The sequence below is a fragment of the Pyricularia grisea genome (assembly GCF_004355905.1).
Source record: "Pyricularia grisea strain NI907 chromosome Unknown Pyricularia_grisea_NI907_Scaffold_4, whole genome shotgun sequence".
Taxonomy (NCBI): Eukaryota; Fungi; Ascomycota; class Sordariomycetes; order Magnaporthales; family Pyriculariaceae; genus Pyricularia; species Pyricularia grisea.
The window spans coordinates 1,510,754-1,528,208 of record NW_022156718.1 but is presented as its reverse complement, the minus strand read 5'-3'; the positions used below and the strand labels follow the sequence as shown (position 1 = coordinate 1,528,208).

Below are 17,455 nucleotides of genomic sequence, written 5' to 3'. Positions count from 1 at the left end.
GGTTGCAAACATGGCTCCTATCGCTCTGCATCCGGAGGACGAGACGAATGGCCGACGACATGAATCTCCAGAGAGTCATGCTGTCGACCATGAAACCTCGACCTCGGAAACAATGAGTTCTCCAGTGGGTACACCATTGGAGACTCCGGCATCACCAACTCATGAGCCTTTAGCTCTGTCCGAAGCTCCTCCTGCGGTCGAAGGGGTTGTTCTCGGTGAGAACTTTGCTGATGCCACCCAGGCCGCCAACATGAACAGCAATGGGACTGGCTCGAATGGAGTCAACGGCCACCACCGCAAAAACGGTGTAGCCAATGGCACCAACGGCAATATCCCAAGCAAAACCGCCAGCAAAGACATGCCATCCAGCCAAGACACAAGACAAAGCAAGCTCCCACCGCCAACCGGACCCAAGTACGAGCCCGTCGCCATCGTCGGCATGGCCTGCCGCCTCCCAGGCAGCGTGTCTGACCCTGAAGCCTTCTACGAGCTGTGCTGCTTGGGCCGCAGCGGGTGGAGCGAGATCCCTCCGCATCGTTTCAGCAAAGAAGGCTACCACCACCCAAACCCCGACCGCCTTGGGTGCTTCAACCCGGTCGGAGGCTGCTTCCTAACCGAAGACATCGGACTCTTCGACGCGCCATTCTTCAAAATCACCGAGCGTGAAGCCGTAGCCATGGACCCTCAGCACCGGCTTATCCTCGAGTGCACGTACGAGGCGCTCGAAAACGCCGGCATCCCCATGCACACCATCTCTGGCAAGAACGTGGGCTGCTTCGCGGGCGGGTCCTTCACCGACTACGAGCTCAACAACCTTCGGGACCTCGAGACGCAGCCCATGCACCAGAGCACCGGCAACGCGCCGACCATGATGGCGAACCGCGTGTCGTACTTTTTCGACTTTCGCGGCCCCAGCCACACGGTCGAGACGGCCTGCTCGTCCAGCCTGACGGCGCTGCACCTCGCCATGCAGAGCCTGCGGTGCGGCGACTCGTCGCTGGTCGTGCTGGCCTCGAGCCACCTCAACGTCATGCCGGACCACTTTGTCGCCATGTCGTCCAACGGCCTGCTGTCGGGCGACGGGCGGTCGTACGCCTTCGACTCGCGTGCCAACGGGTTCGGGCGCGGCGAGGGCGCGGGTGTGATCATCCTCAAGCCGCTGGCGGATGCGCTCCGGGATGGCGACAACATCCGTGCCTTGGTGGTTGGGTCCGGCGTCAACCAGGATGGTCGGACCAACGGCATCACCATGCCTAGCGGCGAGTCGCAGCTGGATCTGATGCGCAAGGTGTACGCAGACAATGAACTCGATCCTCGAGACTGCGGCTACGTCGAGGCCCACGGGACCGGGACGAAAGTAGGTGACCCCCTGGAGATGAAGGCGCTACATGAGATGTTTTGGGAGGACAGAAGCCCCCAGCGTCCGTTGTTGGTTGGATCTGTAAAGACCAACGTGGGCCACCTCGAGGGCGCCAGTGGTATCGTTAGTATGATCAAGTCTGCCATGATGCTGGAAAGGGGCTATATACTCCCAAACCATGATTTCAGGGAGGGCAACAAGGAGATACCCTTTGACGAGTGGGGTGTCAAAATCCCCAGCAAAGTCATGCCGTGGCCGAGGGGGAAGAAGTATATCAGCATCAACAGCTTCGGCTTTGGAGGTGGCAATGCTCATGCCGTCTTGGCTGCGCCGCCGAGGACCAAAACCAAGAAAGCACCTTTCAGGTTGCCCGGGGAGGAGGGACTGAGCCTGGAGGAGCTGGTGGAGAAAAGAAAGGCAGAGCGCGCCGCCAATGGTGACGAAGTTGGCACGCAGAATCCAGAGGCGGATGCAGTTGCGTCTACCATTACCGACAATGCCGCCGCAGGTGATGCTGCTACCACCACCGAGACCGCAGCAACCCCCAAACCCGACCAGCCACTGCAAAAGCGCATCGAGCCCAAACGTCTCTTCGTCGTCTCCGCAAGCAGCAAAACAGCCCTCGCCAAGCAAATGGCCAACATCACCTTCTACATCGAGCGGCGGCCCATCGCCTTCCAGAGCGCCGTGCTGCCCAACATGGCCTACACGCTTGGCCAGCGGCGGTCCTTGCTGCCGTACAAGCACGCCGTCGTCGGGTCCGACAGCACCGCCCTGACTTCGGGCTTCACTTCGTGCCCCGCCAACCCGATCAGGTCGACGCGCCCCCCGAGGATCGGCTTCGTGTTTACAGGGCAAGGCGCACAATGGCACGCCATGGGTCGCGAGCTGATGGCGTCGTACCCCGTGTTCCGGGACTCGCTGGAGAGGTTCGATGCCTGCCTCTCTCGGCTCGGCGCCACCTTTAGTCTGGTCGAGGAGCTGACGGAAAAGGACGCCAAGACGTCGAGGATCTCAGACGCCGAGCTCAGTCAGCCCGGCTGCACGGGTGTTCAGCTGGCGCTGGTGGACCTGCTCCGCGACTGGGGTGTTCGTCCGGATGCCGTGGTCGGGCACTCGAGCGGTGAGATCGGCGCTGCGTATGCCACTGGCGCGTTGACACTGCACGAGTGCGCGGCTATTGCGTACTTTAGAGGCCAGTCGGTACTGCAGCTCAAGGCGGCGTACCCGGATCTAAAGGGTGGTATGTTGGCGGTCGGGGCAGGTTCAGATGAGGTCTCGGAGATGATCAAGACCATGACCCCCGACCCTGCTCGCAGAGTGGTTGTCGCGTGCGTCAACAGCCCAGGCAGCATCACGGCTTCCGGCGATGTGGCGGCCGTAGAGGAGCTGCAGGCCAAGATTGAAGAGAAGCAGCTCTTCAACAGGCGGGTGCGCGTCGAGACTGCGTACCACTCGCACCATATGGAGTTGGTGGCGGACTGGTATGGAGCTGCAGTCGGGCCGCTCGATCCCAAGGCAACAGACCTCAAGCCAAAGGAGGGTCAGCATGTTGTGGAGTTTTACTCGTCCCTTAAAGGCAAGAGGGTGCGCGACCTCGCCGTCCTCGATACCTCGTACTGGGTCCAGAACTTGACGCAACCTGTGCTGTTCTCCCAAGCCCTGACAGCAATGTGTACTCCGGTCGAAGGCAAGGAAAACATCAACCTGCTGGTCGAGATCGGCCCACACCCAGCCCTCGAAGGCCCCGCCAAGCAAATCCTCAAATCCATCGACACCCTCTCCAAGAAACCTGCCTATCTCTCCTCGCTGATCCGCAACAAAGACGCCGTCGACACCACACTCTCCCTGGCAGCGTCCCTCTTTACACATGGACGAGCCCTCAACATGGGCGCTATCAACTTCCCCGTCCCCGCGGCACGTGCGCCCAAGGTCCTGAGCGACATGCCCAAGTACGCATGGGACCACAGCACGCGGTACTGGTACGAGAGTCGGATCGGGCGGCAGCACCTGTTCCGTAAGTTCCCGCGCAGCGATGTGGTGGGCAGCCTGGCGGACTGGTCCAACGAACTGGAGCCGACGTGGCGCAACATCATCCGCACTGACGACATGCCGTGGGTTAGGGGTCACGTCATGCAGGACATGATTGTGTACCCGATGGCCGGCTACTTGAGCATGGCGGTCGAGGCGGCGGCGCAGAGGGCCATATTGGCTGGGGTCGGTCAGAGACAGGATGGCGGGGAGCATGACGAGGAGCAAGAGAAGGACAAGCAGCACAACATTGACAAGTATGTGTTTCGCGATGTTACCATCAGCAGGCCGTTTGTCATACAGGAGGGCGTTGATGCAGAGATCAACATAACCATGCGCCCGAACCCAGAGGGCACTCGGGAGTCGTCGACCATCTGGGACGAGTTCCGCATATTCTCTTGGAGCCGCGAGAGGGAGTGGGTTGAGCATTGTCGTGGGCTCATTCGAGTTGAGAAAAAGTCGCCACGCGCGCTGGGCCAGGTGAACAACGTCCATGACGGCAAGGAAGACGAGGCAGCCCGCTTCGAGGCGAAGAAGCACGGGATTGCACAGGGCTGCACAGAGGCTGTGACTGCTGAGAATATCTATAGAGATCTGGAGGGTGTAACTGCAAAATACAGCAGAGAGTTTCGCTCGATGGAGAACTGCTCGGCCAGCGACACGGCCTGCGTCGCTGATGTGGTGGTGCCTGATACGGCAAGGATCATGCCCAAGGGCTTCGAGCCATCCGTTCACATTCACCCGGCCCTGCTCGATCAATTTACCCATGCGGCGTGGGTTGTGGTTGGTGCTGGGAGGGGGAAGATACCTTCGCTATTCATGCCTCGGTTCTTCAAGAGCCTGTCCATCTCGGGGGATCTGCGCAGTCACGTCTCCAAGCCGGGCGACAGAATGCGAGTGTATGGCTCTGGGAATCCAGACTTTTCCAGCCCCGGGTCTACCAAGATATCCATGTTTGCCACGGATATTGAGGGTAAGTCAGAGTTGATTTCGATGGAGGGACTCGTCCTGGACCCGATTCATGACGGAGGGGGCCATCATGTCGACGAAGGTATTGCTAGGGAGCTTTGCTACAAGATGGATTGGGTTCCACTCCATGGCGAGCAAGTGTCTTCAGGATCCGAGGATCAGGTCATGACGTTACCCACGACAAACGGAGGCAAAGACGCAGCCGATATCGGGGAAGAACAGACTCCGGCAAAGAACGTCGATTGGACAATATCAGACAACATTGTCATTGTTTCGCCGCCGACCCAGCAAAGTTCTACCAGCCTGGCAGAAAACCTGGAGCATCAGCTCTCCAAGCATATTTCCAACAGCAGCGGAAAATCCATCACAACCTCCCCGTTCGAAACTGCCAGCCCAGAAGGATCAGACTCTTCTCCGTACGCCGGCAAAATCTGTATTGTCACCACAGAATTAGACGGGCCACCACTCCTCGCGACAATCAACGATGCAGGCTTTGCCGCCGTACGAAGACTCATCCTATCCGCCAAGGGCATCCTCTGGGTCGTGAGAGGGGCTCACACCGATGCCACAGATCCTCGGCTCGGTATGATTTTCGGTCTAGCAAGAACTGTGCGGTCAGAAACTGGCATGAAGTTTGCAACACTCGACTTGGATGGCAAAGCCAGTCCGGACCCTGTAGAGGAAAGCAGACTAATTTCTGAGGTTGCCTGTCACGTCTTTGGCAAGCGACCCAGCACTGATGATGACCTTGTTCAAGATGGCGACCCAGACATGGAGTTCCAAGCCAGAGACGGCATCCTCAGCGTAGCCCGCGTCAGCAACGACACCACCCTAGACGCCTTTGTCGAGCAGCACACCAACGTCGCAACGGCCCCGTACCCACAACCATTTCACCAGCCAGGCAGACCACTCAAGCTCGTTGCCGGGACCAAAGGAGCCCTCGACACATTACACTTCATCGACGACCTGGTCAACACCCCTTCGAACCCCCTGAATCCCGACGAGATCCTCATCGAGATCAAGGTCACCAGCATGAACTTTAAAGACATCATGGTTTCGATGGGTGAGGTACCCTCCCCATACCTTGGAGTCGAGTGTGCCGGCGTCGTCGCAGCCGTCGGCGCCACAGTCCAAGATTTCAAGATCGGCGACCGCGTCTGCGCCAGCTCCGAGGGCGCCTACTCGACCTACACTCGCTGCAAATCCACCAGCGCAGCCCACGTCCCCGACGACATGACGCTCGAGTCCGCCGCCACCGTGCCCGTCGTCTTTGCCACCGCCTACTACGGGCTTTTCGACGTCGCCAACCTACGCAAGGGCGAGTCGGTGCTGATCCACGCCGCGGCGGGCGGCGTCGGCCAGGCCGCCGTCATGCTGGCGCAGATGGTCGGCGCAGACGTGTATGCCACGGTGGGCAGCGCCGCCAAGCGCAAGTTCCTGATGGAGACGTACAACGTCCCCGGTGACCGCATCTTTTACAGCCGCGACGTGTCCTTCGCCGCCGCCGTTCAGCGCGCCACGGGCGACCGGGGCGGCGTGGACGTGGTGCTCAACTCGCTGGCGGGCGATGCGCTGCGCGAGACGTGGGAGTGCGTCGCGCCGTTTGGCCGCTTCGTCGAGATTGGCAAGCGCAGCATCCTGGCCAACGCAGGCCTGGGCATGGCCGTCTTTGATAGGAACGCGACGTTTGCTTCGGTGGACCTGACGCTCGTGGCCAAGGAGAGGCCCCACGTCATGCGTAGGCTGCTCGACGACGTCTTTCGGTTGATGAGCTACGGTGCCGTACGACCCATCTCGCCCATCACAGTCTTTAGCGTGGCAGAGGTCGAGACGGCGTTCCGCACGCTACAGGCCGGCAAGGCCCACGGCAAGATCCTGGTGACGGCCGCGCCGGGAGATGTGGTCAAGGCGACGTACTCGCCACGAACATTTGATCGACTGTTCAAGAGTGAAGCCACTTATCTTGTGGTTGGTGGCACGGGTGGAATTGGACGAAGTATTATCAAGTGGATGGCGGAGAAGGGGGCTAGGCATTTGGTTGTCTTGTCTCGTTCCGAAAATGTCTCGCCCAAGGTGGCTGAGATGATCAAGGAGACCGAGGCTGCCCACGGCACAAGAGTATCAGTATCTCAGTGTGACGTTGCCCAAGCTGGAGACGTAGAGAGAATGGTTGCGGATATTTCGTCTGCTGGCATGCCACCCATCAAGGGTGTGATACACAGCGCCATGGTGCTTGATGTAAGCAAACCCGAAAACCCCCTCCTCCCTCTCAATAGGGAATCAAACTAACCCGCAAACCCACCAACACAGGACGTCCTCTTTGAAAAGATGACCTTCCCCCAATGGGAAAGCGTAGTACGCTCCAAGGTCTCGGGCGCTTGGAACCTCCACACGGCACTCACCAACCACCAGCTCGACTTCTTCATCGCCCTCAGCTCCGTGGCCGGCATCATCGGCAACCAGGGTCAGGCGGCCTACGCCGCCGCCAACACCTTCCTCGACAGCCTGGTGCGCCACCGCCGCGCCCTCGGCCTGCCCGCCGCGTCACTCGACCTCGCCGCCGTCAGCGACACCGGCTACCTAGCCGAGAACGCCGAGCGCCAGCAGGAGGTCCTCAAGCAAATCGGTGGGGAGGCCATATCCGAGAAGGAAATCCTGGCGCTGATAGCTGCCGTCGTCGCCGGTGACGATGCGCAAAAGGCAAGCGGCGGGCAGGTGCTGACGGGTTTGAGGCTGAGCCCGTCGTCACCGACTACTTTCTGGTCGCAAGATGCCAAGTTCGCACCTTTGAGGGCTAGAGTGAAGGAGCTGCGGGCGGCGGCAGAGGGTGGGGACGGCGCGGCAGCTGCAGCGAGCATATCGCCCGGCGCCGCACTGAAGAGGGCTGCGTCGTACTCAGAGGCGCATTCCATTGTGGTGGATGCCCTGCTGGAAAAGGCGGCCGGCGTGTTGATGCTGCCGCGGGAGGAGCTGGACCCGAGCAAGGGGACAGTCTTCTACGGACTGGACTCGCTCGTTTCGATTGAGATCCGGAATTGGATCACGAGGGAGTTTGGGGCCGTGCTGCAGATTCTGGATCTGTTGAGTAGTGGTTCCTTTCTGGCTCTGGCTGAAACTGTTATCAGGAAGACGGAGTTGTGTTCTTTTGAGAAAGTCACTGCTTGAGTGTTTTTTTTTCTCTTGTACTTTTTCCCCTGGCTTCTGGAAAGTTTATTTTCTTTGGATTGTTGGGCGCACTTTGTGGGGTTTGACTTCGTCGTGGAGTGCTTAAATATAAATGGACTGTTGATAGGAATTGTATAATCGGTGCGATCGGTAACACAATATAACAAAATAAAGGGTATTCTGATACCAAAAAAGTACCAGGTACAAACATAGGTTTTGTGGGTATAAAATGGGAGTAGATTGGGTGTCGGCTAAAACGTCGTAGGTGCTATGTAATACAACCCTAAATATATTGCTCTTTCTCCAAAGCCACAATTGGTAGGTAATGTTTCTCTTTTTCCAACGTTAAGGAAATATTCTTGTAACTATCGCGAGGAGCAGAAGATGGAATTTTGGGGCTGTAATGCAACCAAGGGGGGCAGTACGCATGCTCCGTTTTGGCATTTGCCTTGGCCCAAGTCGGTGTCGCATACCATTCCGTCTTTGCTTTTTGATTGAGTCGAGTTTGATGGAGAGGTGTTTGAGACAGTACTGCCAAAGGGTAGCGGTTGCGCCATGGCCGCGGTGGCTGAAATGCTGATAAAAATATAAATTGTAAAATGCATATTTTCGCAAGGTTGCAAGTAGTTCTGTGGGGATGATAGTAGTTTTAAACCCCACTTAAGCCGCTTTGTTGTATTTTCAAAAGAAAAAAGGAGAAAAGAGTGTTGTTAAAAGGGGCACATTGGTGTGGAAGAAAATTAATAACTACAAGGCAGAAACGTTGACAAGATATATACAAAGAAAAGTGAAATCTCAATATTATAATAAAGTTGTCACACCCTTTTTATAAAAAAATAAAACACTTGTTTGTTACAGTGCGGTTTCGAAATAATTATTTGTTACAGTACGTACGTTGAAGCGGTTATTTTTAACCAAATTCTGTACAAGAGAAATCGCTAATGACAGGGATTAAATCGTGTGAAGCCATTATTAGCACCTAACCGCTACAGTTCCATTTTAAACGGAGAAAATAAAACAGATGAAGTTGCAAAATTTATCGCATGGCGGGTAAAATATATCAGCTTTACATATCTTTAGTTAGGGGTTATAGTTTGATAATCCCACGTTTTAAATATTACATGTATTATTCGATGTGTAAATCGGTATGTTAAATAAAATTTTCACCGGGAAAGACGCACAAGCCATTTTAAGGGAGGAAGCCCGTGTAAGACCCTGGAGCTACCGACTTTTGGGGCCTTTTTCACACCCGATTGTTATTAGCTCTGGTCGACTAAAGAAAAGTAATACCGCGCACCCTTATAAAAAGGTGCAAAAGCTGGTACGCACCGTACCAGCCAATTGGTTTAACACGGCTATTTTACAAGCTATAAGGGGGTACGCACCGGCACTAGACCGGGCGGGCCTGAAGTGGTCAGGGCCCTGAAGTGGTCATCTCTCTTTTGCTGTTATAACCTTTATAACAATCCAACCAAATACCCGATACAGGCCAAATTTGGTACGTATATAAAACCAAAAAGCCGCTTTTCAATGGTATAATATATATATTTGTAACGCTAATAATAATCGCAATATTAAAGATAACATATATTTGTTATTTTTATTGTTTAAAATTCGAATTAAAATATAATAAACATAAGATAAAATCCGTTAAATAAATTAAAATTCAAATAATATTCAAAGTTCTAGTTTGAGTGTGTAATATATTCGGTTAATTTTATACAATTTTTCAAAAATAAAAACCATAAAAACGCATATTAAATTAAAATTTAATTTATAATATTTTTGGTTAATAAATAAAAAAATAAAAACAAAATCACGAATTTTTTTGAATTTATACTTAAAGTTTTTTATATTTAAATATTTTTTTAAAAAGTCCCCATAGTAAAGTTTTATTAGTAAAATTTTTAAATAAATATTTAAATATAAAGGATTTTATAATTAAAGCCAAAATAATTCGTAATTTTGTTTTTATTTTTTTATTATTAGCACGATTTTTTTATTTTTTTATTTATTAACCAAAAATATTATAAATTAAATTTTAATTTAATATGCGTTTTTATGGTTTTTATTTTAAAAAATCGTATAAAATTAACCAAATATGTTATACATCCAAACTAAAATTCTAAATATTATTTAAGCTTTAATATATTTAACGGATTTTACCTTATATTTATTACATTTTAATTCGAATTTTAAACAATAAAAATAACAAATATATGTTATCTTTAATATTGCGATTATTATTAGCGTTACAAATATATATATTATACCATTGAAAAGCGGCTTTTTGGTTTTATATACGTACCAAATTTGGCCTGTATCGGGTATTTAGTTGGATTGTTATAAAGGTTATAACAGCAAAAGAGAGATGACCACTTCAGGGCCCTGACCACTTCAGGCCCGCCCGGTCTAATATATAGTAGGCGATGTGCCAATCACGTTCCAGAGCGTGGGCGGCGTGGGAAAAAAAAATTACCAAACAGAAGATAAATGTGAAAAAAGTAAGGGGGCGGTCAAAAAGAAGCAAAGATTATTATCAACCAGTTCCTGGGGCATGACTGCCAATTTCTGGACAGTGGAAACTTCCGAGGAATGATATTCTTTTGGATATTCTCTATTGTTGTTACATTATTCGGACTTTTGGAGGCTGGAATAACCTCGGGTATTAGCGTCTTTCTCGGTTTTTTATAGCTGAAACGAAGATAAAACGAAACTTCCAAGGAGTGCTACGTCCAAAATTAATGCTGAAAATTTAGATATGGCTTTATTATTTATTGTATAACATAATTTTTATAAGCTTGCTGTTTATTTAGCTTTTTGTTGTCTCCATAACAAATTCCGCATCCGCTCACACCTAATTTGAACAGTTAACATGCTGGTTAAACGATAAAAAGTCCAGCGGACCTAAGGTAAACAATAAATCGTGGAAGAACCAGTCAGGGATTATTCGGGTTTTTATTAAACAAGATAAAACTCCATCGACGTTGTAAATATAAGCGACGTGACATTGTTTTATACAACATCGTGAATTCCGACGCCCTTATTATAATAGCCCACTTATATACAAAAATTAAAAATTATTATATATACTTATACTCAAAATTGCCCTTGGTTGGTTTAACCAGCTATTGTCTAACTAGGCCTCGCTTTCGCCAATCGTGCGCTTGATTTCGCCGATATATGTTTGCAAATTGATAAACGTCTATATACCGCCCTCTCCGTTGCCGCAGAACTCCAAAGGTTACACAGCTGTCTTACTATAGCTGTGCAAATATCTCCACTAGAGCATATAATCCGACTAAACGATAATCGGGTATGGTGCTTGTTATGTTCACCTTTGAGTGTCTTGACTTCGTCTCTTTGAATTTTCACCTCATTGTCTATGGTTTCGTTATTTTGCTCAAATTCCCAATTTTGGTGCTTTTCAACGCTTTTTCAGCTGCGCGCAGTTCTTTTCTCTTCTTATCCAGCACCTCCATGTTGCTCGATTCCAATTCGGACTCGGAAGAGCACAACATTTCCAGCCCACCGCCATTTTGGAAAGCGTACTCGATACTGAGTCTCTTGAGATTGTGGAAATGCCTCTGCACATCCTGCGCGTCCTTTTGGTAAAATCTTAGGCAAGGGGATTTATTATGGTTATTATAAGGAAGCCTTTGCTCCAGGTAACGCCTTCGCCGCTTTTAGTTTGACTTTTATGATCCGCTTCAATGACACCCGAAACCGAATGTGCCAGGCCAAACGTTTTGGACCAGCTGTTTTGTAAGGAACTCATATGGCCGATTGCCTGGAGCGTGAAGTTATCCAAACTACGTGCCACTATTAACCTACTCACTGACCTACCTAATTATTTAGATTGAGTGAAGTTATGGAAGGCGTCAGCGATGATGTGGTAGTCTGTTCCGTGTAGTGTTAGAGATGCAGAACAGCACGCTTGAATTAATCATTTCATATCAATTGGTACAATCGCCACAATATCGGGTTTCTACACCTCCCCATTAATGCCCCTCAGCCATCCCATATAAGTCGCATGATCACATCCTGATCCCCCGACATCATCCACTGCTGGTGCCCGTCGCCAACCCCATCAAACGGAAGCGACCCCTCACCGAGCCAAGTCGCAATCTCATCGTCCAAGATTGTCATCTCGGGCGTGGGCATCTGCGACAGACCAGCCAGCTGTTCCTCGTGCTGCTCCAGTGGCTGTTGCGGCTGAGCCCTATCCGCCACCGAGATTGATGGCAGCGGCGAAAAGATCCGATCCACCAGGCTGTCCCTCGAGGATTCTTCCCTCTTCTCCTGTAGTAGCCGCTGTCTGTACTGCTCGATGGCGTCGCGAAAGTTGGCCAGGATGCCAAAGTATTGCCCGGCTTGCGGGCTGAGGCGTTTGAGCTCGCCCAAGATGTGGAGGGAGCTGCGGAATGCCTCACGCCTCTCCGTCGCGCCGGCTGCGTCTTTGACTTCGTCGACAAGGAGGGAAAATCCTAACACTAGCCCTGTGGCGAATATCCATGCTCTGTGTGAGGCGGGGCTGTGTGAGCAGGTACCATTGCAAATAGAAACATGGAGAAGCAAGTGAGAGGAAGAGACAGAGTACGCCCTTACTTGATAATGCACATATTCCCCAGCAACAACCCACAATCCATAGCTTGTCGACACGTCTGTGCCATGTATGTGGCCGCTTCGACGCAGGCTCGGGACAACTCTGAGACGAGCTCATCATCAGGACCGTGGGCGGCCGCACCACCGCTACGACGTGACGAACCTCGCAGCTGTGGCATGACCTGGCGAATGAGAAACCGTCTCGTGATCAAGATCACAGCAAAGTAATACGCTCCAGCGACATGAATATTCCCTATTGCGACACCCCGTCCGCAGCTCAAGAGGTCCCGCGGCCCACGGCGAAGGGACTGCGGAAAATCGCGGCTGCGCTGCCGCAGCGTGCGCAAAAAGGCCTCTGCCGATCGAGCGTCTAGTTCGCCTTCTGTCGACTTGGCCACCGCCGAGTCGAGGACAGAAGAAAGATCATGAATGGCGGCCAGGGCGGTGCTCCGGTGGCTATGTGGACTTTCATCCTGGTGGGGTTTGCGTTGGGTCTCTGGGCCGGCCCCGAGCGGCATGGCGCTGCTGCGCCGGCCGAGGATGGAGCTGCAGACTACGTCTAGGACCCGGAGGCTTTGGGATGTTCGCATGCTGCACGGATAGCTCAAAGTCAGATAGGCTTACTCTTCTTCGATAAAATGGCATTCAGCGCTGGCGAAACCACTCACCGTGCATCCCTCATATCCGGCTTCAAATTCCGTTGCTGGCCCTCGATATGCAGTCCCAGTATGTCGGCAGCCTTGGAAGCCACGCCAATGTACATGAATGCCGAGTTGCGCCGGCAAGCGCCCAACATGTAGAAGGCCATCAGCATAAAGGCTCTTGTCAGGTCCAGTGTCGGGTCCTGAAGCATTTTGTCAAAGGCCATTTTGCGTGCCTGCGTGAAATATCTAGTCGCTATAGCGCCGTCTGAAGTACCGTGGCCGCGGCATTGGGCTCCGATGGCTATCATCAGATAAAGTGAGGCGAGCGAGGCTTCATGTGGTCGCTTGCGTGCTCGGGGTTCGTTGCGATTCGAATTTATTTGCTCTGCGGATAGCTTCAGGAGCTGGTTGAGCTCGACTGGGCTGAAAAGGTCTAAAAGACCACTTGACTATGGGGATTCCGTCAGTATTTTGTAAGTTTTGCAAATTGAAAGGAATATTTAGAGACATGAGAAAACATGAAGACGTCAGCGACATACCACGTCAAGAAAACACCGGATCAACTCTTCCTTGTCCTCAAAACTGAGATCATCCTGGAAAGCTGGCGAGACGGCGTCAGGATCAGCAGCCTCAAACAGCCGCTGAGTGTCTTGATCATCGGTGAAATTGGACGGTCCAGCATGACGCTTGAGAGTGTGTTGCAGGAAGCGTAGAAACGATATCGCAGCAGTGTCGCCAATGAATACTGCGATGTCGGCATCATGATGGTCAGTGCTAATAAAGACTTGAGTGCCTAGCCGCAAAGGAAGTTCGGACAACAGTTTAAAAAGTCCTAGAGAGACAACATTCCTGTTCTGAAGGTCAGTAGTGTATAAAACAAAATTTACACACCTCTCTCCCCACTCGAGCTAGACAACATCACAGCCGGCTGCTGAGAAGAACACCGCGTATCAATCGAGCTGTCTAGACCAGCATCATCGGCACCGATTTCCTCCTCTTCCTCAATCACACCCCTAACCCTTGGATTTGGCAGGACCCGGGTCACTTCCGGGTTGCTCTCGCAATAGCTACCCCAAGCGGCTGAAGGCGACGACACCACATCCGAAACGTTATCATTGTCGCACTCATCCTCCCCGCTCACCCTATTGCTGCTGGTGGCAGGAGGCCGCCTGGATCTGTGCGAACTGCCCCGCCGCCCAGGAACGTAACGACATATCTCGCCAAGGCCCTTTTTCGAACACGAGCCGCACGGCCGGACGCCGTCGCACCGCTTTTTGGACGCCTTGCATGTCTGGCAGGCCCGAGCGACGCGTTGCCGGTCCTCTGGACGGACTGGCGGGCGTGGCATATGGATGTGTTTTGGAGAGTGGAGACGATGGGTCCGGTCAGCAAAGAACACTGATGTCCTAGGAAAGCAGCAATGTAATGCGGGTGCGGGTGTTTGCTGGATCTTCCTGATGGTGCAATTCCATCGTGATGGCGGGCGGATCCGTTCCCAACATATCTCACTCGTAAGGGGTGGGATGGGGATACTGTTTGGGGGGAGTTGGTCAGCTATCGGTGTACTTGTTTCCTTTCCCGGATGAGCTGACCTCCACTCCGGATGCTGCTGGATTGCGGGGTGCATTCAAGATATGATAGAGCGTGTTTTGTGATATCAATATCAGTCAGGGAGGAGGTGCATTATCCGCCCGCGTCGGAAGTGGGCTTGCCATTATCATGGGTGGGGATGAACCCCTGATTGCAGTTGTCAACACAGCCAATCTGGTTCTTCGTTGTTCGCCAACTTGACCGAATCACACCTTCTACTTTCCCAAGATAGCGTACACCACGGCTGTCTTTTTTCTTAACCCGACTGTAACCGCCCCTCTGCATATTGACAAAAAATTACTGAGATAAGAAAAAAAAGCGAGTTCTTATCAAGCAGCCACTTTCAGTATTGAGCAGTCACATTTACTGCACACAGTCCGGATCCGCAGTGAGTATTTATTCACCTGGAAAATGGGTAAATTTGGACAACAACATATACAGATATAGATAGGTCTGTAGGTACCTAGGTAAGTAGGTCGATAAGTAGGTAGGTAGGTGCCAGGGTGGGATAAATCTTGGTGTCTCCGTCTGAGTTAAAACTGGCTCGGATTTAAAAGTTAAAAGTGACTGCTGACTACCGAAAGTGGCTGCTTGATAAGAGCGCCAAAAGAAATCGGCTTCAATATTACCTAGAAAAAAAACTTGAAGAGCAGCAGGTGCTGATAAAATCAGCATACGCAAAGATCCTAGATAATTGGCCGCCATCCACTGTTGGGTTGTGCGGGTGCGTCCACCACCTTGGCAATGACGTCGGAGAAACGGCAGCGGATGTAGCACAAAGCAGGCCGCCGAATGCCGCGACTGGCGAGATAGCTGTCGTGTTTGCAGCCGCTCCTGACAGATGGGTACCTCTGGCGATGCGCGGGCGGCGTAGCAGCAAAAAAAAAATATTATCCAGGTCGGCTGTGGATGCGTCCCCGGTCAGATAAGAACTCGAAGCTTTGGCGACGGTGATCTGGATGTGACGCCGACATAAAATCGTCAAGTGAGGAATCTTTCATGGAATAAACCCATTTTTTGACATTTTCTACCCGGAACCATCTACTCGCCACACAAGTTGCAAATTGCTGCGAGCTTCTTAATATTGCAATATCCACAATTGCGCGCCGCAAAAAAAGCACAGCCTACACAAAATGAACCACAGAAGCACGAACGCCTCCGGCTGGAGACGGCTCAGCATCGGCGTCATAGGCGGCGGCATCGGCGGCATGTCCACGGCCATCAGTCTGCGGCGTGCGGGCCACGACGTGACCGTGTACGAGCGCAACGACTTTGTCGGCGAGGTTGGGGCGTCCGTCTCGTGCGCGGCAAACGGCACACGCTGGCTGCACGAGTGGAATGTCGACCTGTCCAGGGGAGATGGCGTCGTTCTCAAGCGCCTCATCAACCGCGACTGGAAGACCGGAGAGCCTGTGAGCGTCTATGAGCTCGACGACTATGAGGAGAAATGGGGTTACGTCTATTACATGTTCCACCGTCAACACATGCATGCTATGCTCAAAAGCTGCGCGTTTGATGAGGCGGGTGAGGGACCGGTGCCTGTGTTGAAGGTCAACCATGCTGTGAGTATCGATCTAGTTCCCAACAACAGACTGTACACAAACACTTGTACTAATATCTCCCGAATAAGTGCATCACTATCAACACTGAAACCGGCACCATTGCCTTCAGCAACGGCACAACCGCAACCCACGACCTTGTCATCGGCGCCGACGGCATTGGCTCCGTCGCTCGGCGTGCCATCGGCCTGAACCCGGAGAAGAGACCGTCCGACTCGAGCTGCCTGCACGCTAACGTCACGACCGAAGAGGCCAAGGCGTTGGGGCTGGTCGACTACTCGCTCGACAGCGCGCTCGAGTACTGGGGCGGTCAGGAGGGCAAGTGGGACAAGATTGTGCTTTCTCCTTGCAACGGCGGCAGCTTGTTGTCGTACTACTGCTTCTTTTCTCGCTCGGCGGGCGACTATGCCTCGCAAACTTGGGGAGGCCAGGACAGGCCAGTTGAGGAGCTGTTGGCGCCATATCCAGAGCTGGATCAGCAGGTCAAAAGCCATCTTGCCATCGGCAAGGAGATTCAACCGTGGAGGCTTTGGGTTCAGTGAGTTGCTTCTTTCACCTTTCTCCCATCAAGGCACACCGACTTGGACATGTGAGAAAGTTCTAGTTGCTGACGTGTTTCCTCCAGCGAGCCCTACCCTTATATAACAAAAAGAAGCGTTGCGCTGCTGGGGGACGCGGCTCATCCTGTAAGTCACATTTGCTGCAGCTGCGTTCTGATGCGAAGTTCTTGGAGGATCTTCAGCTCGAATTCACGCTCACAAACCGTCAGATGATGCCGCACCAAAGCCAAGGCGCATGCATGGCGATCGAAGACGCCGCTGCCCTGGGAATCATTTTCAGTAGGAAGCACTTCAGAGGAGACTTGACCGAGTGCCTGGCAGTCTACGAGCAGGTGCGACTTCCGCGGGCTACAAGAGTACAGGCTGCCGCCGCCAAGGCTGCGTCCAACATTAACGAAAGGATTGGTGAGTGTTACCAGACGAATCTGAGATTCAGAATCCAAAATGCGTATGTATCTGACAGTTTTTTTTTTTGTGGGAAGGATTCTCGAGCAACACCAACACAGCCACTTACAAGGTCGAGGACGAAAAGAAAAAGTTGACGATTGAGGAGATGAACGCGTAAGTTCTCTTTCATCCAGCTGCAAGACTCCTTTTCCAATGGCCCTTCGGATATCCACTAACCACCTTTACTATTATATCTAGATATGACATGTACAAGGATATCGAGGAAGTGTTTGCAAAGAGAAGGCAGACAGAGTTTGTACCAAAGTTTATTCGGGGGCTACCAGTTGGTTTGAAACTCCCAAGCGGTATAGTCATTGGGGCCTCCGCGTGAGAACGAACATTGTACACTTTTCTCTTGTGTCTTGACTTGTATAACGTTTCAGGTTACTTTAATCAGCTGGATTCCCGAGGATTTATTTGGAGTTGAATTGCGAGATCTTGTTTTTTTTTTCATGTAACCGTGCATTACATTCGTTCAAGGCCATGGCTAGGACCAGAGAGTAAGATGTTGAGTTTTCTTTCCCA

The 17,455-nt window shown here is 52.0% G+C and overlaps 3 protein-coding genes across 3 annotated transcripts; 2 read left to right on the top strand and 1 right to left on the bottom strand.

The window, feature by feature from the left end:
* Window positions 1-10: 10 nt before the first annotated feature.
* On the top strand, window positions 11-7,525 carry PgNI_07155 (uncharacterized protein; the record flags this gene model as incomplete). The annotated part of the gene is made up of 2 exons (XM_031127171.1): window positions 11-6,598; window positions 6,671-7,525. 2 exons carry the CDS (start codon window positions 11-13, stop codon window positions 7,523-7,525), a joined length of 7,443 nt encoding a protein of 2,480 aa, XP_030980631.1.
* Window positions 7,526-11,331: 3,806 nt separating this feature from the next.
* Window positions 11,332-14,383, bottom strand: PgNI_07154 (uncharacterized protein). Its single transcript, XM_031127170.1, has 5 exons — window positions 13,666-14,383; window positions 13,314-13,519; window positions 12,799-13,223; window positions 12,134-12,721; window positions 11,332-12,044 (listed from the first exon to the last, which is right to left on the bottom strand). The coding sequence occupies exons 1-5, from the start codon at window positions 14,120-14,122 to the stop codon at window positions 11,537-11,539; spliced, it is 2,184 nt and encodes a 727-aa protein (XP_030981033.1). The 5' UTR covers window positions 14,123-14,383; the 3' UTR covers window positions 11,332-11,536.
* Window positions 14,384-15,497: 1,114 nt separating this feature from the next.
* Window positions 15,498-17,261, top strand: PgNI_07153 (uncharacterized protein; the record flags this gene model as incomplete). Its single annotated transcript, XM_031127169.1, has 6 exons — window positions 15,498-15,926; window positions 15,995-16,461; window positions 16,579-16,609; window positions 16,630-16,888; window positions 16,990-17,044; window positions 17,129-17,261. 6 exons carry the CDS (start codon window positions 15,498-15,500, stop codon window positions 17,259-17,261), a joined length of 1,374 nt encoding a protein of 457 aa, XP_030980628.1.
* Window positions 17,262-17,455: the final 194 nt, after the last annotated feature.